Genomic DNA, 19,164 nt, shown 5'->3' with positions numbered 1-19,164 from the left:
ATAAATGCCCTGAAAATCAAGTACCAGCAATTAGATATTGAGAAAGCGTCATCGCTAAATTGATAAAAATCTACATATGCATTTGAAGTTCAGATAGCCAATATTTTTTTTCCCAATTTATCTACAGGTTGAACATACGTGCAAAACTTGTTCAATTCATAAGACTTGGCACGTCACCAATCCTTTGCAATTGTCAATCCAATGTCAGCAATAACATTTTGGTACTGCTCCAATCGCTCCAGAATTGTGAACAGTGAAATATATGATTTCTTGGTATCCTATCCTATTTCAAACATGAATATCACAGAATGTTTTCACGCAAAATATCACTGGTTACACTGAAATATATGATTTCTTGGTATCCTATTTCAAACATGAATATCACATAATGTTTTCATGCAAAAGCGTCTGACCCAAATACGGCACGACCTTTGTTACACATTGGTAAAATGGTTCACTTTCTCTTGAACAATACACTGGATTAGAGTTTAAATTTGCATCCATCATATATCCGAGCGTACATGATTTTGGGTTAATTTGAGCCGATGTGCCCTCAAGGGGAAATTTCTCGATTCAGTCTCATATTTTTATGGAGAAATCAGTTCAACGAACCTATCAGTCTGTATGATTTGATGAGGAATTGAGGATGAAAATTAAAGAGGCAATGACATGAACAACACATTCCAAGCGACATATGATCAATCTTGCAAATGAAAATTATTATTTTGCATTAGCGACAAAAAGTAGTGTTATAAGAAAATATTTCCCTGTAAATAAATGATTAAAAAAATTCATCCTGAAATACTAATTTACATCAAACAATGGGCAGTCTCTACCCTAGAACTTGACCCTCGATTGCGGTCTTGGGCATGCATCTAGTTTTTGACAGGAGAATTAAATACATGTTGACTAATTAATAAATCGCCAAATAACATTAATGCGTAATCAATGAGGGTTGCGAAATAAGTTCATTTACGTGTACGTATAATGGAATATCCAACTATTTATTTGTATTTACTAACTATTATATATTATAACGTCCCAATTATATAGGTTTGTTTCATTTTTCATACAAATTATTGATTTTTTGAAAATATCAATTATACAAACATTTTTTTCATTTTACATTTATTTAATGAATGCTTATATAAATGATTTTTTTTTTTATCTTTTCAATATTTGGCTAATTACAAAGCCCCAAATTATATAGAGGTATAATACTATATTGGTGAAGAAGAGAAAAAAAAAATTATGACTAAATTTTAAAAGTATTAAAACAATTTCTTTGTCTTTTATTTATAGTTTTAATTTTTAATAAATAATCATATCACTCTTGTATTGTTGTTATTATTAATATTATTATTATTTTACCTATATACGAAGAGACTACTACTATGGGTTATATTTCACCAATTATAACATTTGTTCATGACTTATGCGGAGAGTGGAACATGACAAGACATGTGTTTTCTACTTAATTTTGTTTTTTACGGTAATCATATTACATTTTTACTTAAATTTTGATCCCAAAAAGTGAAGATGAAAATATAAAACAATAATAACCAAAAAAGTCATTATCCCTATAATTAAGTTTACGAGGAAGTTTCTGTGGATCTTCACATTATAACAGACGAATTACAACACAAAATCAGACTCAGGACGACATCCGGGTCCGGCACAAGGGGCAAGAGTTATTGACCGAAACCCACTGCAAGATGCAATTTACATGGAAAACATGGCCACAGGAGACCTGCGTACCCCCTGCTCCGCCTGTTTTGAACCCTTTCATGCAGACAGAGCAGCGACCTCCGCCATTCACCACCCTCGGCATTTCATACAACAGGATTTCAGTGGCCGATCTGGGTCTTGCTCCGGCTTCATGCTGTTCGTTTAAGTACTCCGTGGCCGAGTCTTCCGGCATGGTCAAGGCTTCATCAAGGTCAAAAACCTGATCTATCTCAAACAGCGGCAACATGATTCGGCACTTGATAGAATTAGAATGGGAGAAATGGGATTCAAGAAATGATCTATGGGAATCGTGGGTTATGGGAACATCTGAATTTATACATGTTTTAGAAGGGCAAAGTGTCCACGCAACTTGATAGTGTTATTGCATTATTATCGAAAGTCGAAAGTCGAAAGTCAAAAGGAAAACACGATTACAATATTGAACGCTATGTCACCACCATTGGCAACCTGCAAGATGTGAAAGGGACAAGCGGCTATCCGCCAGGAAGCTGGTTATAAAGGTGAAACTTTTTAGTTTTATATGTAAGTAGATTTATGCGAGAGCCTGTTTCGTTTTTGTTCGAATCCAAGTCTTTTATTCACGCCTTGTGAGTTAATATGAGTTAGCTAGTATGCCTCGAGTTACCTAGAATCATTCTCTTGATCATATTTCTATATAAATGAATAGATCACGCGATTCTCTTACATTTCAACAAAAACCGATATCATCATACTTAAATTATCTAAAAGCTAAAATTTTCACCAAATTGAGGGAAAAACATTCAAAACTAGGCATAAAAAAATGCGTGCCTCGAAGAAAAATGTGTCTCTAGATCGGCTGGTGCGAATTAAATTATTTGATTGAACGAGTAAATATGTTCGATGCCGACAGGGACAACATATTAGATTCAATTATTTATTTTTTAAAAGTTTTTTACGAAAATAATTATCTATTTAATCTTAACGAGCTTTCCTAATTCAACGCGTACGTGCTTTTCCATCAATCGCCAAAGTTCAACACAATTTGAATTTAATAAAAAAAAGTTCTTCGTCCCTTTTATTTGTCATATTATAATTAAGTTGAATACTTTCATGAGAATAAAAAATTTATAATTTTTAATACAATTATTTGTAATTAAAAAATTAAAAATAAAAAAGCAAATTTATAATAAAAACAAAAAAACAAAAAAATAAAAGAAATGAAAACCTCTGCGCCAAATTGGTGAAGAGGAAGGAGGAAAAAAGCGCAGCTCCCATTGGAGGACAATGAGCTGCACCAACCAAAACACACACTGTTTTGGTGCAGTATCGTAGATGTCACGAGGAAATTGAGTGAGCGTTCACATGTAAAAAATTAAACAAGCGTGCCTACTTGACCCTCTATTGTGGTCTTTGGTCAGCGTCTGCTTTTTTACGGACGGCGTAATAAGCCGCCAAATAAATTAATTAGTTTGTGCTTAGTCAATATTGAAGGTTGGGAAAAAAGTTCGTCCATTGAATTTCCCACGATTCAGCCAAGCCTACGCACATGAATTTTTCTATACAAGGCACTTGATTAGAGCTGAACCAATAGATCAAGTATTTTTCAATAAATATTAGGAACATAATGTCGTACGTTTCGTAATATGTTGGCATTCTTGTAATTTTGATAATATATATTGTCGAAACTTGGTTTTAATTAATTAGCTCCATATTATTTTATTATTTTTAATTTCATTCTTATTTTTCGTGTTTATGTTAACATGACATTGGCTGAATTTGTAAAATTTATCAATAAAATTTTAAAATAAAATTTTTTGAAGATGACTGCAATTTTGATTACTTAAGATACCACAATCATAATAAAATTGATATAGATGATCTAAATGGTAATTTCGATTAATATATATATATATATATATATATATATATAATAATAATAATAATAATAATAATAATAATAATAATAATCAAATTTATACAATATTGAATGAAGTTTATGGGGTTATGGTTGTATAAATTTTTTAAAGGTTTACATGTTTCACATGTATATTTTGAAACATATTTCACCATATATCAAACTTTGTTCATGAAATATGTGGAGAGTGGAACATGAGTGACGCGTGACATGAATGTCAAACTTATACTAAAAATCTGATTAAATCACGACAATGTTTCAAGTTTCACCAGCTTCATCATATAATAAACTCAAGATTGCCAAACAGATGCAGATGCAGATGCTTGAATCCTCTCTTGTGAAAAAGAAACCAACAAAAAGGATATTTAACAGGCTGCAAGATTATGAATGCAATTATCCATTTGATTTGATTTCAAAAGCAAGAAACTACGGGATATGCAAAGGCATTCAAAGTTTAAGCAATACACCTTACGAGCAAAGAAAAGGACCAGTCTTTGACAATAAAGAGGGAAAAGAGAGAGTGATCAGTATCAGTAGAATGTGGAAGGCATAAAAGATTCACTCGAGAAGCAAGGAGTTCCATCGAACAACACTTACTGAGATGTCACTGGTGGAACAACAGAGTAGCTAGTTAATGCAAAATGATAGAATTCTTAGCATTTCAGCAGCAAACTAGAAGCTTTCTCCCATGGCGCAATTGTGTTTGGGAAAACTCAAGGGCAGAAGGGAGATGTCTTACCAAAGAGAAACGATCATATTTGGAGTCATGTTCACAATTGGAACTTAAGTTTGATAAATCTTAACGAAGCACGAATTTGGAATCTTGTTCCCAACTAAAACAGAAGTTAGATGAAAGAACAATTTGAACTTGCAATAAATGAAGAGAACTTGATGAAATAGAATCAACCGACAGACATACCACAATGGGCAACTGCAAATGAAATCCAGAGTTCTTCAGAGAGACATTAGACTCTTTATCACAGTGCAAGATGCAATTGTCGGGAGCCACCTCCGTGGCTGCAAACTAGAAATTTAGATAGTGCACTGGTTTTCTAGACCAAGATGCAAGTAAAGATGCACTAGTGAAATAGAAAATAACCGGAGTAAATTTCAAGTAGCATAAATTTCATACGATATCGACCCCAACAGTGACTTCACAAAATCATGTTTCAAAAAGTAAATAACTAGGGAAGAAACTAAACAAAAGAGATGTACCAAGTTGAGTTCTGCCAACTGCTATAATGGTTGATCCCAACAAACATAAAGAAACCTCTCCAAACAATTTCTCGTTGTCAATTTAGGTTTTAGCATCCCAGTCTACTGGCCTTTCTGGGGGAGACTTGCTCTCTGTCACCAGCTTTGAAGACCTGACTGACACCCGAGGATCATTTTCTCCCCTTTTGTGAAATCCATAATGGTCTTAGAGGCTTTTTAAGTGATGATGCGAGGGAAGCAATATCAGCTCCAATAGCCTTCAATTCCCTGGTCCACACTTCCTGTCGGTTTTCCATCACAACTTTCTCAGTTTGTGAAACCCAGAGGGGATGATGCGAGGAACAATCCCAATACATCGAGCCTTGTCCTAAATCATTCAAGTCCTGTTGAAGTGCATGTAAATATCATTAGGTAAGATATATACAATTAACAGCTCGATTACCTATACCATGTTAACTATGGACAAAAATTTTGATGATCGAATGTGAAAAGAAAGTTAATGGATCGTAGCATTCCAGTTTCAATTTAAGTTCCCAATGCCTCAAACCATTTTTCCTGGATGATTAGATACATCCTGGAAAACTGATTACAAGAAATGAAGCTATCATTGGAGATCAATCCTATTGGAGTAGTCCACAAGCTGATATTTTAGAGAGAGCCTAACGAAAATTCTCCACCGTCATGAAGTAAAGGCTACATGGTGACCTCTGTCATTTGGGATCTTAATCAATGAGGTAATCTGTTTTGTTGTTTTTTTTTAAAAGGTCACACTGATGGATGCCACTGCCCACTGGTGAACTTAACAAATTCTTATTTAGAGTGTTCCCTATTAGAGCAGAATCAAATTTCTTACCAGCTAATTATTATCAGCATATTGTTCACAGCATATAATAATCAATTAACAAATATCTGAACAAACAATATAGGCACATTTCTTCAAGTGTGAATATCGAAAGCACTCAATCCAGGAAAAAGGAATTATTTAACATACATTCTCTGAAATATGAAGACCCCTCCCCCTTTGGACCTGTTAACACACATAATATATCAAAATTATGTATATGACAATTTAAAAATTAATATCAAGTTTTGCTTCCAAACCAAATCTATTCATGAATAGCTAGCATTCTTACCTGATTACTGTTAGCATTGCTACATATGAAGATTCCTTTAACAATCTGTCCAGTCCCTCTAGCAATGGCTCTAGCCAGTACACTATTATACTCATCAACCGCTGGTGCAAACTTTTCAAGTTAACAACTTCCATGCTGCTAGAAGATGAAGCAGCACTTGTGCACAGTGAATTTTCTTTAAGAAATGTATCCAGAAAGCTCAAATCACCATGTTGCTTCTGCGAAAATGTCACCCCGTAGCTCAACGAATTGCCATCTTTTTCATCAGCAAAGAGAAGAGATAATGCAAGGCATCAAGCTTCACCACAGGCTCATCTTTTGTAAGAGGCCATTGAAGTTCATCGCCAACTTTAGTAGTCGTTGCAAGAGATATATTCGAGTCGGATACTCGGAGAACCTCGAAATCTACATTGGCAAGTTCTAATGCATCGTTTTCATCCATAAGATAGACCTTGCATTCTTTTATCTTCAGCAAAGCGTCATGTTTTATGATCCCGTGTTCTGGGATTTCTTGCTTTTGCTCAGTTTGTGATGGGGTTTTTGCTGAATTTGTTGATCTCTTCAGCTTAAAACAGTTCATGTTCTTGAATTGCAATTGATAAAGAATATGGGAAAATAAAAGAAAGATGTGCTGTGATTGGATTCCATAATTTCCGACTTCATTCTGTTCTTGTTGAAGAAGTTGAGGCCAATATATATGTTGCTTTCGGCGGATCAAAATTGATAAAGAGTAACGGATAAAGATTCTTAATATATATTAATAATAATAATATAAACTATTGATAATTTATAATTAGGAAATTATCGATTTCTGGTTTATTGGATACTTAGCAGTTTAAGAATAATATAAAAGAAAGATTGATTGAAGCGAATGATTTTGTTGTCTTCGTGACATTTTGTTATTTACCCTTCCAAGGATTCGAAATCAGGAGGAGGAACGTCATAATTGAAGATTTCAACATGAGAATTTTTTTTTCCTGAAAAATAGTTGTGATAAAATCTTGTTCTAGCAGGTCGATTTTTTTCTTTTTTTCCCGATTAATACTCTAGTAGGTCGATTTTATTTACATAAATAATCGTGAATCACAAATTTAAAATTATATATTGTCGATTTCTTTCGTCAGTTATTACAATACGTACAAACATTTCAAATATCTCTCGTATGTTTAAAAATCTTATCAACTAACTTTTCCAAAAAATTAGAATAAAAGTTCAAAATAATGAAACGTGCTATTAATTAACTACAAACAATATACATACACAAAACCTGTCACTGACCCTTTGGTCAAGTGGCGTCACCTCTCCCATTCATGTATTATAAGAGCACTCAAGTCTTGGGGTGTTAAACGAGCATCATATCATTGTGAGTGGGAATTTTTTTTATTTTTTTATTTTTTTAATGTATTTTTTAATTTATTGTTTTTGTATTATTATTTATTTTCTAACGGTTTTTTTGGATTTTTTTAATTATTTCTTAACTTTTTAAATTAAATTCGAATTAAATATTAAAAAATCCAAAAAAAATTAACGGCTAGTTAAAAGCTAGTTTTATCCTTTCTATAAATACCCAAAATGTGTACACATATTTTCATTCCAAGTCACTACACTCTCCAATTCTACTATCTAACATTTTACCCATCAATTTTTTTTAAGTTCCAACAATCTTATTTTTTATTCGAAATGAATGAAAATAATAAGGCATTTTTTACAAATTTTTTGAATTATGCAAACAACACGCAAGAATATTCATTTTCCCAAAATCCACAAATTCCACCAAATTATCAAATGCCCACATCTATTTCCAAATATGTCGTTTCGTCCACAAAATCTTCAAAAATTCCAAGGTTTTGGAAATTCTATGAATCATCTGAATTATGCCCTCGAGGTCCATATCAACCGCTTACAGCCGAATATTGGCAAAACATGAGTCATCCATATTTCACGCCGCCGGTTGTTCATGGATATAATAACCCGCACACAACTGTTATGCATTTCACATCTCCGATGTCGAATGAACCTGCAACTCCGACTTTTGTCCCGGAGATACAACTTTCCAATCGTAAATCCCCAATTGAGGTGGTCAATTTTAAAAAAAAATGGTTTCAAATGCTTAGGATTCAAGAAAGTGTTCAAGTTGGACAAAGGTTGAAAATGAGATCTTAGCGAGAAGTTTTGTCAGTATCAGCGATGATCCAATAATCGGCAATGATCAAAAGGCGGATGTGACGTGTTGCAAGCTACTACAATGAGAATCGTTCCCCAGGTTCAAACACCAGAACTGCAAATGTTACACGATCACATTGGCTTAATACAATCCAAAAGAAGGTATATCGATTCAACGCAAATTATAATAGTATTTACAGTTCATATCGAAGTGGTCACAGTGACGAAGATATATTGAGGTTTGCATACGAAAAATATCGATCCGAAAACAATGGTGTTGCATTCAATCTCGAGCATGTGTGGAGAATTGTCAAAGACCGTCCAATTTTTACTCCACAGTCCGCTAATTACTTTGTGGCCACAAAGAAGACGGGGGATTCAGAGTCGGGAGCAAGCAACACCTCCTCTAACCAAGATGTGAGTATAGACCTGGATGATGAAGATACTCGTCCAGTGGAACAGAAGGCAGCAAAAAGAAAGGGAAAAGACATAATAAAATCGACCATAGAAGATCTGACAATAAACTACAACAATATTTTTGCAAAGTTCACTGAGTACACAAGCGTAGGGATGTAAATGAACCAAACCGTTTGTGAGCTATTCGAAGCTCGATTCGATAAAAGCTCGTTTGAGCTCGTTTAATGAGGCTCGTTAAGATAAACAAACCAAACTCAAGCTTTACAGTATTCGGCTCGTTAGCTCGTGAACATGTTCGTTGGTAAGTTCATGAGTAATCTTTTAGATGAAAAAATAATAATTTTGATATTTGATTTATTGATTTTGCATATTATTTATGAAATATATAGATAAATCTATTAAATTTATTTATTATAATAAATTTACAAATTTTAATAAGAATAATATATTTTTCTTTAAATATATAACTTTTTTTAATTAATTTAATGAAATTTTAAATGTATAATTTATATTTATTAAGCTTGTTTAGGCTCGATAAAAGCTTAAATAAGCTCGTGAGCCATGCATATATTCGTTAAATAAAGTTCGAGCTCGGCTCGATTATAAACGAGCCAAGCTCAAACATTCAAGAGTTCGGCTCGACTCGACTCGATTACATCCCTGCACAAGCGTGAAAAAGTCTGAAGTCGATCTGAAATAAAAACAACTCGAAGTAGAAGAGATTAAGACAAAAGTTGTCTTGTCCAAATCTGAAGCTAAGAATGGATACTTGAAATTGAAGGAATATGAAATCTTAAACAAAAACACCTCGCAGATGACAGAGGAGTAGCTTATTCAACATGAATATCTATGTCAGGATATTAGGTCGAGATGAAATATCTAAACTATTTATTCAACGTGTATTTTCTATTATTATTATTATATTTTCAAGTGAGTGTAATTTTTAATTATTATATTTCTCATTTCCATTAATGTGATTTTCAATTATTATCATTTTTGCAAAAAACGTTGCAAAATAGCCATTGGAATATCTAGAAAATGACTTAAATATTGTAAAACATTTTTATTTAATATGAAAGCGATTTAAGATGATTGAGTGGACTATGAGACCATAAATAATGAGTTTTAATGTTAAAATGAATACAAGTAAAAGAGATATGTTATTATAATAAGTACGTGACAGTGTACTCTACAAGTTTTGATGAGTTAGTGAGTGTTATTGTGGATACCTAACACTCAATCTCCCTACACCTCTTGGTAAAAAAAATAATAACAATAATACCAAAAATAACTCAAAAACCATTTCCTAAATTTTCTCGAATTGAAAATAACTAAAATCCCAAATACACTTGCAACTTCTGCAAAATACGCGGGGAAAATCTTTTCTCCCAAAATCCGGTTTGGCCCACCCTTCAATGTTACTGGGATGTACACCTCTTTAGTATTGGGGTCTTGAGAAGATGAACACTTTTTATGAATCCTTTACCCAATCTACCCACAGATTGTAGCGAATCAACTAGATTGTCATCTTCTGAAAACTTGTCTCTTCTCCGTTTCTGAAATCGTACGATTAAAGGGTCAAGAATGAAATAGGTATATTCATCAAAGCCTCAGCAATGAGAATCGTGAGACATACCTTTGAAAGGTACGTGAGACCAACAGCATCGCCTCCCAAAGAATCATACCATACCTTGAATACATTTGAAAACTCTTTCTGCACAAAGAAAGCAAAAGAATAGGTGTAAGTGTTCAGTATAAACAGCAATAATACCACCCATATATATGTCAATAGCAATTATGTTACTAGCCTCAATGTCCGCCACAAGATACTTGAGTGGTTCAAAGTTCACCATCAGATTATTTTTCAGTTCCTCCGAGCTTCCTTCCATGTCCTGAGACGAGAAAAAGGGCTGGAAACTTTTGCTAGCTCTCCCACTTATCACGTGACATCCTGTGCATAACAAATGACAATGTGTTCCAGTGGAAGGGAAAAAATGGATACATCTAAAAATTTAGGGTGTGGATATATAGAGAAGGATTCAGCTGAACATAAACAGATGACAAAAACCTTGCTTGACTTCGGATGGGAATAGAATGCGGCGTGGATAAGGCAGTTTATCCATGTGAAGAAGAATGACAGCATCGTAGTTGCTCAGAGGCGTGCGGAAAAGACACTGCAGAGGAAACAATGCATATTTCTAATTAAATGTTGCACAAAATAGAATACATTATCTATTACTATTTATTAAGAATTAGTAGAAAAAATAGCGGTCACTCACTTGCCACTGGTATGGATCAATCTGATTCTCCATAACGATTCTGGTTAACAATTTTGAACTGCTAGCCGCATATGCCACTAATCTCCTCAGCTCCTTATACATCAAATATATATGTTAACACCAAAGACAATGGCATCCAACACAAATATATCTCCCAAACAAATCAAGAAGAAATAACACAATTCAGACTTCAGAGCATGTGAAGAATAGCCATAACTAAAATTCAAACCCCATTCCGGGAAGAAGGGTGATCTTTTCACTTTTGATCAAACTTAAAAAGTAATTTAGGTGTGACCCAACGACATGATCATTCTATAAGCACACATTGAAGGTTTGGCAATTTGGCCTAAATTTATATCAAGAGTTTCATTGGCATACAAAAAACTTTTTGAATAGCATTAACCCAAAATTATGACAAAAGAAAGTCTGTTATCAAGAACTACTCACTGCCGCAGTCGGTCTTTGGCTGGTCCAAGCTTCAGATGCCTTGTCATATGCAGTAGCCACAAACATAGATGGGCCAGCATTCTGGGATTCCTCTTTTCTAGTCGACATGAAATGCTCCTACACATCATAAATATGTCCTTATAGTTTCAGCAATTCTTTGTAAAGGCAAATAAGAAATAAATAATTATCCATTAAAATCAGTTTTTAAGTTGCAGCACTTACGTTAATTTCTTTGTCATCATCAGGAATCAAATCACCATTGATGTCGACAATCAATGGATAAAAACTCCAATCGTACTGTGATAATAATCTTAGGAATCTGAAAGGAATAAATTATTCTTCATGGTTAAAACGACCCAACAAAATCAAAAGGCCCACCTGAGAGGGGGGAGGAGGTGTTGGCAATAAAGTAGAAGCAAGCGCAGACAAGCATATAATGAAAAATTTAACCTCAGAAATCCAGTTATTCGGGAGCATGGAGGTGTAAATGGCAAAGGCCTCAAGAAGAGATAGGCCACTAGCAGCTCAATGGTCTCTTCTGTCAATGCATTTGAAAATAGATGTGCAGATACCCAACGTTTTGCAAGCCTACAAGACAAAGAAAAGAAAGGGTCAAAGTTCAAACTTTATCTTTGTTTAAAAGATTTCTTTTTTCAACTTGTACTTCCTTTCCTTTCCTTTCCATTCATAATTTCTTTCAGTTTTTTTCCCCGGGGATACATATAATGAACGCAAATTCTCACCGAACAACTTGCCCATATATGGGAAAGCGGCCTCGTAAACCATTAATCATGCTAGAATGTTGACTAAGAAGGAAAAGATATTTATCCGAAGACATGACCGACTTCTTTTGAGAACCACCTGTAAACAGAAAAATCATTCTCAACTTCAGACTGAATAGGAAGTTACTGCTACAAAAAAGAAAAATGGTTAGGAAAAGAAAATGTCTTTACGTTTTTGATTCACCAAGCTCAAACCTCTCTCGTGCAGAATTTTAAGACGAAATGCATATCCAGACATGAAAACATCAACATCATCTTCTGTAGCTGTACATGAAATCCGAAATCTGTCCTGAAGGCTGAAGTGTTTTGCAATTAGATAAAACATCTAAACCCTGGCGTTTTTGACCAAAAAAAACATCAAAACCAACCTCTCTGCAATTTTGAGGAGAAATGCTGATTTAGTCTTCTCCTGTGCCTGCTCATCCATTGGCCAGTTTCCAGAGCCTTCAAGCTATAAGGAAGTAAGAAGTCGTTCTTGAAAATAATTGGTGAAACTAATTATCATCTGTTCTAACCTGAATCAAGACCAAAAGTGATTGTATACAGGTAGTGTATTCTTTCTCTAGTTTAACACGGGTGCCTTCTTTATGTGCTAATGGATGCGGAAAGGGAGGAAAGACAGATGTCAACCTAAAAGCTGCAGTATCAGTAAGTATAATGCTATGAGTAGCTGTGATAGCAATTCATAAAGTGCAAAGCGTTGTACTGAAGCAGACTGGGTGAGAGAGATCATTTTTTTCCCACCGAAGAGATTCCCAACGGCAGGTGTGGTTGACTTGATACAGATTGTTTAATAAGAACAGAGCACATCACAATTAAAATAACATGTATGCATCAATTGAAAAGTGCTAGAGCTGTTGTACGGTTTAAGATATTAGAGGTGCATCATTACAGTCAACTGTAGTTTTTGGTAAAGTGACAAACGCGTAGTTCTACGATTGATATCGGAGCCAACATCACAGGTTCAATTCAAATTAATTGCAAAGAGTGCAATTATCAAGTGAAGGATTGTTGGAGTGTAATAATTGTCTTTGTTTGGTAAAGCAATCGAAACATGGTGTTTGAGTTGTTGTAAAGTTTAAAAGATTATAATTGCACCATTATCACCAGTTATAACTTTTGGTAAAGTGTCAAACGCTCAATCATACAATTCTTTTCAGTTAAACTATGCCAGAAGTATCTACATTTGTTCCATGAACGCTTGTTTTTAAGGCAACAAATGGTAATTGTCATAGAAAGGAAAAAAACAGTTTCATACGTCGATGAGTACGGATTCAGCCAAAATTATATAACAATGCTAGTGTGAGGGAAGGTTGAGGGCACTAAAAATTGAGAGACAAACCTGAGTCTAGAGGCTGCACGCTGGATATCTTGAGAGGAATGTCATCAAGGAGGCGCAATTTCTTTGACAGGTCATCATATGCCTTCAACAGATTCTTAGAAAATGATATAGGATCTGCAACTCATGAATCCATATCAGTGATTCATTTTGTTTTAAAAGAAACTACAGAAAATCATCATTACACAAACAAATCAATACCTCTATTGCCATGGTGGAGCGCAAAATCAAGTTGATCTACTATGGACAATATATTTTGTTTCGGAAGGGAGAGATGACGCTGTAGAACATGCTCAATTATTTCCTTTATAATAAGATGCTTTTGCCATTCCTCATGCTCCCACACTAACAATTAAGGATGTGTCATGAGGTCTAATTTTCAAATCACCATTAGCATCACATAACAGCAAAGTAGAAACTAATATGGATTCCTTACCTACAACTTCCGCAATTTTACCATCACGAAACCATCTCAGTGTAGCCTTATCCCCCCAGAACTCTCTAAATGCCAGAGCCTATTTCAGTATTGGTAGCCATTTAGAAATTTATCAAAGCTACATAAACACACAGACAATGGGCTGAAGTACACGAAAGTAAACCACCTTATCTTTGTCTTCAGAACTAGGACCCATGATGGCCTGTTTGAATGCCTCTTCCACGGAGCCTATTGTGATCCCAATAAATAAAGATTCTCCACCCAGCATAAATAAACCCTACGATTAGAAGAAAAAACACAAATCCATCAACTCATGACATGCTTCAAGAATTGTTTTGGAAAACTATTAGTACGCATCATACATCTTCAAAATTGCATTCAGAAGCAGTGTTTCTCCAGATTACTCGAACCAGCTTAATTCTCCCTGTTAATGCTTGATCTACGACATTAGATACCTTTTGCTCGTATGATCTCCAACATTCTTTATCCAAGCAAAATCCAGAAACATGAATATCATGATTTCCCTTCAGATTTAATCTAAAAAGACAATGTGTGAGACAAGTAACAAGCACATGAAGTAGAAGGCAACTCATATAATCTTATGCATCATTAGAAATCCTAAATCAATTATTTTTGTGGTAATTTCTGGAAGAAAGTACTAATTTCACCTTTAACAAATATTTTTCATCTTCCACTCAAAGAAATCCATACAAGATATGAATATAGTCTTTTCACTAACAGTAAGTGTTTGAAAGACTACAAGCATACATTCACAACTTCTTGTTCACTAAAAGCAAAATGTGTTAATATGCCGCAAAAATTGAATAACATAAAATATTTACCCATCGTGGGAATAGGATTTATATATAGACAGTCACAGCTTTCAATTAATTAATTAATTAAAAAAATGTATTAATTTCTCTCTCACAGGCAAGTACAATTATATACAATTCCAATGTACCTTGTGCAATAGTCATATTTGGCAGGAAAATCAACATCCGTCATAAAGATCTCATCAAAACCCCCATCATTACATTTATCGATGCAAGTAACTGCCGTACCAGCCTCATCACGAAGCTAAAAATAAATAGTTAAAGTTAATTGCAATGAATAAATACGGTCAATCTGATGACTGCTTGATTGAGATCCATAAAAGAGTATACCTCTTGGAAACCACTCAGCGACACCCGAAATGCCATATTGTATCTAGCAAATGAATCACAAATGATCACGGGAAATAATTGCAATCGCTTCCATTTATCCTGTGATTCCAAACTTAAATTAACATCAGCAAAACAAGTGTGGGAATATTGTTGTCAACATCATGTTCGAGATCCTAAACTAAATTCAAGAGAACTGTAAAAGTTAGTTGTAACATGTGATGGTTAGCTGAAGAAAGGAAAACCCATCATGTTTTTCTTTAAACAAATACTTGCCAACTTTAGAGGCTAATGAGATATGCACTAAGGTCAAAGTTCAAAAAGACATTTCAAATATATAGCTCAATGAAAGTAAGTTAACTACTGCTGGCCAATCTTTTAGAAATTAGTGAAAACTTCCCCACATGGTGAGAAAAGCTAACAGAACCCGAGAAATGGAAATTATCCAATAACCATGGATAGAATTGAAACAAACATAAATGATTTCAATGCATCACAAAAACATAAAGTGCAGTACCTTGTTTGCAACATTTTCTTCCCCATTGGTCTGAAAGATGAGTCCAGTGTCCCATACTTTTGAATTGGCTGAAAAACAAAAATGGTAGTGATGTTAACAGGAGATAATTTCAATAGGTAACCCATCCTAGAGGTTCTCAATGGAATCACACTTTGTTACATCAAGATGAAAACTCTAGAAGTTCAACTAATAATTGAATGGCCTTGCCAACCTAAATGTTCCACACAGTTTCTTCAAAAGTCTCGGGGACAAGAAGGAAAATTTGACAAGAGTTACCCTTGGCAAGTCGCCTTGACATAAAGAATGCAATTAAACTACTGGAAACACTTTACTAACGAATCAAGTAACGTTACTTACAAATGTAGTCAACTACTGAAATGACAACTATGCTTTATTACCACAAAAAAAAAAAACAAATGACCATCAACATTGAAAAAGGAGTAAGTCACCTCTAGCTAAGCCAACCTAACTGCATTCCACAATATTCAATATGAAAGTGGCTATCAAGGAAGATTCGCAAAAACCAATAAGAATTCAATAAACACCCAGATGATGCATTTAAAGCAGAAGGAAAATTATTAAAAGAGAAATGCCTAGGTATTTTAATCTATTGAACATATCACAGCCTCAGAAATGCATCGCCTGTTCACCAAAGTTAAACAGGTGTACAAATTGCCATCATATCTACGAAATCTTAAGGGAAATTCACAGGTCAGAACATCTCAAGCATATATAATTGCCAAACATAAGATTCAGTTATAGACAAAACAATACATGCAGAGTTAGTGTAATCAATCCAAGTAAGAGATACTCAATCCAACTAATTTTAGAGCCATATATCATCAAAAGATGGTAACTATAATCCTACCATAACATAATGAAAATTTGATTCCGGGAACTACCTTACATCTACATAGCTTAAAAAAAATATGTGTATGACACATGAAGCAAAATGAGATTCACACATACCGATAAAGTCCAGTGTGATGCGCAAAATCTGAATAGCATTCATTGATCTGTTGATGCCATTTTTACCAGACTTTGAAGCAAGATATGCCATTATGATGGTGATCAGAAATCCACTTAGGCAGTCATGAACATATAAAGAACTTCGCTTCCGAGCCCAAACCTACTTCATTACACAAATATAATCTTCCATGCGGAGTAACAAAACAACTACTAAACAAGAATAATAATGAATAAAAACACTATACTGCTTATCATACTTTCATCAGTAACAAAGCTTCTCCCAGTTCCTTCCATCCTATAAAAGTATTCTTGATGAACTCTGCATTATCTTCAATAAACATGTCCTCCAGAATACTTATGTTGTAATTTGGAGTAGCTAAACCTTTATGACATTAAGGTTGCATTTAGTTGAAAATTTAAAACAAAACCCAAAGATGATGAATATAGCAACGAGTGAGGTTCAGACATTGATTAATGGAGCGGATATTGTTCCTCTCCACGTCCAATTTTGATACCGTGAACAAAGATGGTGCTGTAGGAATTATTTTCACTAAAAAAGCAACGTCCCCAGATAACCTTGCAGCTGATACATTGAAAAAGGCAATTGAGAAATGAAAATTATCAACAAAAAACAGAGGAGACTAAGTATAAGAAATTTAAACCTGGATAAACAACCAAAATGGGTTTTCGTGCCTCGTTATGGAATGTGGACCATCTCACATCTTGAACTAAAGAAGAACATTTCAAATATTTTTTGATTATGCAAAGATAAAGAAATCTTTTTGCATGGTAACGATGATTGAGATAGTCTTTTTCATGAAAGCATTCCTGTAAAAATAGAAAGAAAAGATAAAGATTTGGACGTAAAGTATTGCTAAAACATGCATTGTACGTTACATTATAAGATAGTTAAGTCTCTAAATATTTGATAAGACAAAACAACCCCATACCACAAAACTTATTAGACAATGGGTAGGGGCATAGTTCACATGTTTATAACAATAAAATTAAACCATGACGTTGAAAGAAACTTGTTGCATGTTAGATTCCTAGCAGCATTTTCTCCATATCAATATAATCCTCTCACCTTAAAGACTTTGAATATTAAAAGTTAAAACACGTTTTTTTTAAGTTCCATTGCCACCTGGTGAATGATGATCTTAATCAACAACAAGATTCTATTTTAAAGGAAACATAAATAACTCTTTCAATATTCTCAGAAAAATATGTTCTTTCATGGCAATGGTAGTCCGTAAGGTCAATAAGCATTTAGCAAAATGTGGTCGCATAAAAACTGATGGGCATTGGGATCAGTTTTGCATAGCAGTTAATAGGAAAAGCCAAACACAAATAAGAAATAAAGTAACTGTATGTGAGTCTTTTAACCGATTTTTAACAGGTCTCAAGACCCTGAATTCTATTTTAAAACCCACTTTCAATATTTGGATAATTAAAAGATGCAATATCAACTTTCATAATTCCACCAAAATAAAACCTCAAAGATAACAAAATTTCACAAAACCAGAGCTCTGAAAACACAAAATTTATAGAATAAGTCCAAATCACAAAAACTTAATCGTCTCATGAAATATTCCACAGAATTCTCATTGTATCTCATCCAATCAAAATCGAAACACATATTTGTATTTAATCAATAACCAATGTTTTCATAGCTAAAGCCAAGACAATATTCTAACTTTTTTAAAACTTCAGTGCTAACTTATGCTTATTTGAAGTTAGGAAAAATGTACCTTCGGTAACCTGAGAAAAATATCCACATTTACATCCGGCCTTGCAATGGATTGAAATGAATAACTCCCCCCAATTTCTATAGACTTTGGCCTCCTGAACTTAAAGTCTACTTTATCCGCACCGACGTCACGCACAAATCCGGATGCAACAGCAGCCGTAACCTACCACAAATAGCAGCAATAAAATTAAAAATAAATTATCAAATTCCACCAAAAGGGAATAAATCACAATCGCACACAAAAGTTTTCTGAAAAGAAACAAAAAATCACCGATAAATATAAAATTTCCAAATACAAACAATCAAGAATTCGAATCGATGACCCAACTCGCCATCTTAGCTAGTTAATCTCTTTCCACTCTCCAATAAGTTGTTTATATATTTTATCTTTACAACAAAGTTTCAGTTTTTCCGAAACCTTTTCAGAACAAAACCAGCAAATAAAAAAATTTTATGGTAGAAGAAGCCGTGAAACTGAAAAACTAAAAAGTGCACTATGGGGAACGTACCTGAACGTCATCTGGAATTCCATCTATTACTTCTTTGATCGATGAAACAACATCGTCGATTATTTGAGTATTGGCAGGAGAATAGTCGAGTTGCACTTCCTTCAATAGCTCTCTCAACTTCAAACTCCTCGAATCAGTATAAATTTTCACGGGAGCCATATTTCTGTCCAGACTGATGGAGCAATCGCGCGAGATTAAAGGAATATATATATGTGTGTGAGAAGTGGGAAAATTAATGGGCCGTTTTGTGCGGCCCGTTTAGTATAGAATCATAGCGACGGTCTTAGAAAAAACCGTCGCTTTTGCGACGGACAATGAAATAACCGTCGCCAATAGTGACGGCTTTTTTAAAAACCGTCACCGATCTACGAGGGCGACGGTTTATACAGAACCGTCGCCGATCTAGTTCATGCCTTACCGTCA

At 34.3% G+C, this 19,164-nt stretch overlaps 1 protein-coding gene and 1 pseudogene across 4 annotated transcripts; both read right to left on the bottom strand.

Moving 5' to 3' along the window:
- Positions 1–5,585: 5,585 nt before the first annotated feature.
- On the bottom strand, positions 5,586–6,613 carry LOC142544686 (senescence/dehydration-associated protein At4g35985, chloroplastic-like; annotated as a pseudogene).
- A 3,077-nt stretch (positions 6,614–9,690) lies between these two features.
- LOC142546120 (uncharacterized) lies at positions 9,691–19,000 on the bottom strand. 4 transcript variants are annotated; one of them, XM_075653640.1, is made up of 26 exons: positions 18,742–19,000; positions 18,234–18,395; positions 17,145–17,310; positions 16,949–17,065; positions 16,740–16,864; positions 16,483–16,642; positions 15,514–15,581; positions 15,000–15,098; positions 14,798–14,913; positions 14,199–14,373; positions 14,003–14,113; positions 13,837–13,915; positions 13,602–13,745; positions 13,404–13,517; positions 12,577–12,698; positions 12,430–12,512; positions 12,233–12,357; positions 12,023–12,140; positions 11,730–11,867; positions 11,502–11,598; positions 11,280–11,396; positions 10,833–10,925; positions 10,622–10,727; positions 10,358–10,504; positions 10,190–10,263; positions 9,691–10,109 (listed from the first exon to the last, which is right to left on the bottom strand). In XM_075653640.1, exons 1-26 carry the CDS (start codon positions 18,898–18,900, stop codon positions 9,972–9,974), a joined length of 3,153 nt encoding a protein of 1,050 aa, XP_075509755.1. In that variant the 5' UTR covers positions 18,901–19,000; the 3' UTR covers positions 9,691–9,971. The 4 variants fall into 4 exon arrangements, with proteins under 4 accessions (XP_075509755.1, XP_075509754.1, XP_075509757.1 ...); XM_075653639.1 differs by having other exon boundaries at positions 10,190–10,267; positions 10,362–10,504; XM_075653642.1 differs by having other exon boundaries at positions 10,190–10,267; positions 10,362–10,504; positions 12,233–12,325; positions 12,430–12,505.
- Positions 19,001–19,164: the final 164 nt, after the last annotated feature.

The sequence above is a fragment of the Primulina tabacum genome, chromosome 5 (genome assembly GCF_025594145.1).
Source record: "Primulina tabacum isolate GXHZ01 chromosome 5, ASM2559414v2, whole genome shotgun sequence".
Lineage (NCBI taxonomy): Eukaryota > Viridiplantae > Streptophyta > Magnoliopsida > Lamiales > Gesneriaceae > Primulina > Primulina tabacum.
This window is presented reverse-complemented; position numbering and strand designations above follow the sequence as displayed.